This window comes from Daphnia carinata, unplaced genomic scaffold, assembly GCF_022539665.2.
Source record: "Daphnia carinata strain CSIRO-1 unplaced genomic scaffold, CSIRO_AGI_Dcar_HiC_V3 NW_026452964.1, whole genome shotgun sequence".
Lineage (NCBI taxonomy): Eukaryota > Metazoa > Arthropoda > Branchiopoda > Diplostraca > Daphniidae > Daphnia > Daphnia carinata.
Genome location: NW_026712477.1, coordinates 15,376 through 19,565, shown reverse-complemented (window position 1 = coordinate 19,565; position 4,190 = coordinate 15,376). Strand labels below are relative to the sequence as shown.

Genomic DNA, 4,190 nt, shown 5'->3' with positions numbered 1-4,190 from the left:
TGCTCGTGTAATCAGTCCATCATAACTTTTTTGTTTGAATTCATATTTATATTTTTTTTGCATGATTACACGCATTATCTATTGCTTTACACAGCTCATGTATAAAAGTTATATTTATTTTTACACAGTGTTTGATTTTTTGCCCTTGACCTTTCGTTAGTGGCGTTTCTAGTCCTAGTATCGCCCTCCCCCCTGGCTGATATCCTTATTCCATGCGAATTCCCGGAGACGAGGGGCATGCTTTCCCCTAAGTACTCCTTAATACACTGATAAATAATAAAAAAATTATATATATATAATTTAAGACAAGCACATTTTTTAATAAAAAAAATATATGCCGCAAAACCATAAATAGAGACCTACGTGGCAAGAACGAAAATAATGAGTTCCTCTCGGATCATGGAAGGCATGCCAGTGTATTGTTATACAAAACTATCATGGCACGGCTTGTAAATAATGGAACACGAGGCAGCTCATCCATGTCAATATCGGCAATTCATACGATAAGTTTGTTTTTTTCGCTAGTTTATTCAGTTTATGCTTTCCTTTCATTTTTCGTTTTCTTAATGTTGATTTATCCCTTTTCTGTTGTTGTTCCTTTCTCTTTTCTTGTTCTTCGATGCGTTCAACCAACTTCTTTCTCGTTTGTGATGTTGATTTTATTCTCTTTCTTAATTGGTTTATCAAGCTCGCAATCAATTCCACATTTTTTTTAACCTATTGCTCTTAGTATTCTTTTATCTGTTATAATACAGAAAAGTAAAATTAGTTGAAGGTCTATTTTTTTTTTGTCGAAATCAAAGTTTACCTTGGCATCTGTTATTTTTCCTTTGTTTGTTTAGTTTCTTCTTCTCCAACTTATCTAACTTCCGTTTAAGTTCAGTTTTCATTTTATCAGAGTCCTGCTTTTCCCCTGAAATTGGATGGCATATGCTGGCTTGCCTTCCTTAAACAAAAAGATTATAGCACATACATACCTTACTAGCCTTTGTCCGTCCCAGGGACATCCCATCTACGTCCTGGCTGGCCGATCGGGACGTCCTATTCTGACGGCAGATGTACGTCACCAGGATGTCCTAATGTCCGGTTTTAGGGACGTCCACTGGAGGACGTCCTACGGACGTAATTAATTGGAAGTCCTGGTAACGTCCTTATTTGGGAGTACTACGGACGTCCTTAGTTGGACGTCTGCAGGATGGCAAATCCGTACGTTCAGTGAACGTACGTATTGGAACATCCGCGGAATGTCCGGATCGCGGCAGCCAAAGGACGCAAGAAAATTTGTTTAAATTAAAATAAAACCATAAATTTTTGGTAATTGATTTACATTTATTTTTACAAAATACAAACAATTAAACAAAAATTTAGCAGGTAACATCAAAAGCCTAAAAGGTCCCGCTTCTTCTTCACTGTCGGTGTAAATGAACTTGCCAGCTCTATCACTAGTTTTCGAACTGGCTTTTTTGGAACCAAGCTGTGTAATGGCTACATCGAAATCGCTGTCGACCGAGGTAATTGATGTTTGCGAAGGTGTTCTCACCTGGACGGAAAGAATAAAAAATGGGAAATTGTGATCGGCGTAGAAACTCGAACAGGAAGATGATTTGAAATACCGGTCTCTTCCATCTACTGTTTGTTTCAGTATCAGAGGCAGCCGATTCGGCACTGATGGAAGATAGCGAGCGGAATCAACGACTTTCGCCCCCATTCATGTACGTGCGTTTGTATGGGTTGTCTTCCTTTAAATGATTGGGACGACCAACGATTCCATTTTTATCCTGCAACCAAATAAATTCAACGCACACAGATTGAGAACTGTTTCCTTGTCATCGATAATTACGGAAAAGCCAAACCTTTTTCATTGCGGGGATGTTCGACTGTACGCCTGCTATGAGTTGAATGACTTGTTCAAAGCCTTCTTTTTGGATCGTTTCCCCACGTAAATATACAAGGTCATAGACATTGGAGCCATGATTGGCGTCAGTTCTGCTGGGGTGATAGTTTTTTGTAGATCAGACAGAGACAAAATCGCTGTTGCTTGTGGAAGGTTTGTTCTCGCAATCGAAAATACGATCGTGATAATTTCTCTCTTCGGCTGACCATGTAACACAAATTTCGAACCTACAGCGAAGAACAGTTTTTACTGACAACTCTGCAGTTAACGAGATAAAATAATAAAGTTAATGAGAAGTATGTTCATACCCTCTCTAGGTCTTGTCGTAGCTGTACAAACAATTTCATACGTTCCATATCTTGCTGTTGTTGCTGACTTAATCTTTCCGTTTCAGTGGTTTTGGGCGGTAGCAATGGTCTGTCTCGGTTGGACTGTAAATTTTAGAAAAGAAAATTGATTGCTTGTAGTAGAGACACATGAATTTGGGAGCACACACCTTTCGTTTAAGAACCCAAAAGTTGAAAATTTGATCAACGACATCGAGATCAAGATCTAGCGTCCGCGCCGTTTCATTAATGCTGGCATGCTTATAAAAGTCCGATTCGATGAGTTGTAGCCTTTTCACACACAAGTAACTCTAAATAATTAAACGCAAAACGTAAAAATGTTTATGTATCCTATACTTTTGGGCACGGATTAAGTGCCTTTCTTCGACGGTCATTTCTTTTTTCAGCTTTCTAACGGATTGGGTGTTCTCCTCCCCCTCGCCTTCAACATGAGATCCCGTGATCCATATCCAATATTGATATCATGGAAATCAATAATAAGGAATAGTGTTACGTGCTCCTGGACATTTTCTTGGGCACTGCTCAGCGATGGTACCGATTTCGGTTTGCTACCTAAGACGATAATAAATTAATGTAGTTACTAGTTGAAAATGCATCTAAGTGAAATGATAATTAAAGAATGGCTCTCAGATACTATCTAGCAGGAAGATTAGAACGAAAAGCCTTTAAACCATAAAAATAAAATTAATTTAGATTCAATTACACATATGTGTCCATTCATAGCTGGGTGTGTAGTTGGTTTTCTCCTCAACAACAGAATTGGATGTCTTGCTTCTGTAAATTGAAATCCGTTAAAGCTCAGTACTTGCATCTTGAGATTAATGTCTTGACGTAACTAACAGCTGTAATGCTGTTATTTCATCTGAACGATAAGAAAAATGATTACATAAATTTCACGAACAAAAAATCTGTGAAAATCTAGATTACCAGAAGGATGATAGCTATAAGGCAGCTAACAAGTTGGTTCCCAAATGGTTCATGGTAAATCATGCTCTAGTTTCATGATTCTCCTTGAAAGTAACCACCTAAGAAACATTTCGGATTAGTAATGTGTGTCAAATTTCCAACTGCAACTAATAAAATTATGTCTACACTTTAAATACCTTTCCTTCCAAGTAAATTTTTTCTTCTGTGGTGCTAATGCCAACATGAATTTGAAATGTACCAAAACTGCCAAACCTAGGTAATAGAAAATTTTTAATTTTACTGAAACTAGCCACTTACCTGTCAAACAAACACCGCTTACAATAAGCAACTTCAACGATTCATAGAATTGTAGGATGTTGACACTTCGAGCTTGAAACAGTCGTCTGCTTGTAGTAACCGTTGCCATATATATCGTAAAAAACAATATTTTGCGCAAGGGCAAACAGTGTTTTATTATGAAATTAACGTTTCTTAAATTATTTTTATATAATAATTTTCTTAGTTATCTGTGTATTAAGACGTACTTATGTGCCCTCCCAAGAATCCTCATTGAGGCACGAAGAAAAAAAAAGTGAATAGCGACACTAGTAAAGGGCGGGTGATGGTAGGCCTGAAAACACCAGTAAGAAAATGTGAAATGCGAAAATCCAAATACTGTATAAACAAAATTACTTTTCTATTGAATGAGCTCTAAAAAGCAATAGAAAAAGCATATAATCCTGCAAAAATATTATGAATGTAAATTTTTTTAAAAAAGTTATAATGCAGTGAAAAGGCGTCATATTGATAACGGTGTTTGAAGTGCAGAAACCAATATAAGCCGTTCGGTTTTTTTTTCAACATATCGGAATATTAATCCCATTCCACATTTAATTTTTTTAAGATGGAGAATTAGGACCTCAAGGCTGGAGAAATAGGACCCTCAATAGGGAGAAATAGGACCCTTCAAAAAATGTTTGAAGATTGGGTCCTATTTCTCCAGGTCCTATTTCTCCAGGTCCTATTTGTAGGTCCTAAATCTC

At 37.1% G+C, this 4,190-nt stretch overlaps 1 protein-coding gene across 3 annotated transcripts; it reads right to left on the bottom strand.

Annotated features, from left to right (window-relative positions):
• Positions 1–1,308: 1,308 nt before the first annotated feature.
• Positions 1,309–3,514, bottom strand: LOC130685699 (protein Jade-1-like). 3 transcript variants are annotated; one of them, XR_008999655.2, is made up of 9 exons: positions 3,345–3,514; positions 3,169–3,266; positions 2,945–3,103; positions 2,578–2,789; positions 2,391–2,511; positions 2,203–2,325; positions 1,854–2,121; positions 1,614–1,778; positions 1,309–1,540 (listed from the first exon to the last, which is right to left on the bottom strand). XR_008999655.2 is itself a non-coding variant. In XM_057509023.2 (7 exons), the coding sequence occupies exons 4-7, from the start codon at positions 2,613–2,615 to the stop codon at positions 1,981–1,983; spliced, it is 423 nt and encodes a 140-aa protein (XP_057365006.1). In that variant the 5' UTR covers positions 2,616–2,793; positions 2,945–3,103; positions 3,169–3,266; positions 3,345–3,514; the 3' UTR covers positions 1,853–1,980. The 3 variants fall into 3 exon arrangements, 1 of the variants encoding a protein (XP_057365006.1); XR_008999654.2 differs by having other exon boundaries at positions 2,578–2,793; positions 3,345–3,512; XM_057509023.2 differs by lacking the exons at positions 1,309–1,540; positions 1,614–1,778 and having other exon boundaries at positions 1,853–2,121; positions 2,578–2,793.
• Between the last annotated feature and the right edge of the window lie 676 nt (positions 3,515–4,190).

Bases quoted from the DNA above. Each gene is read 5' to 3' on its own strand.
- LOC130685699 (XM_057509023.2), bottom strand. From the start codon at position 2,615: ATGACCGTCGAAGAAAGGCACTTAATCCGTGCCCAAAA. The intron at 2,512-2,577 runs GTATAGGATACA...GTGTGTGAAAAG, and splicing joins CACTTAATCCGTGCCCAAAA to GCTACAACTCATCGAATCGG. The intron at 2,326-2,390 runs GTGTGTGCTCCC...TAAAATTTACAG, and splicing joins TTTGGGTTCTTAAACGAAAG to TCCAACCGAGACAGACCATT.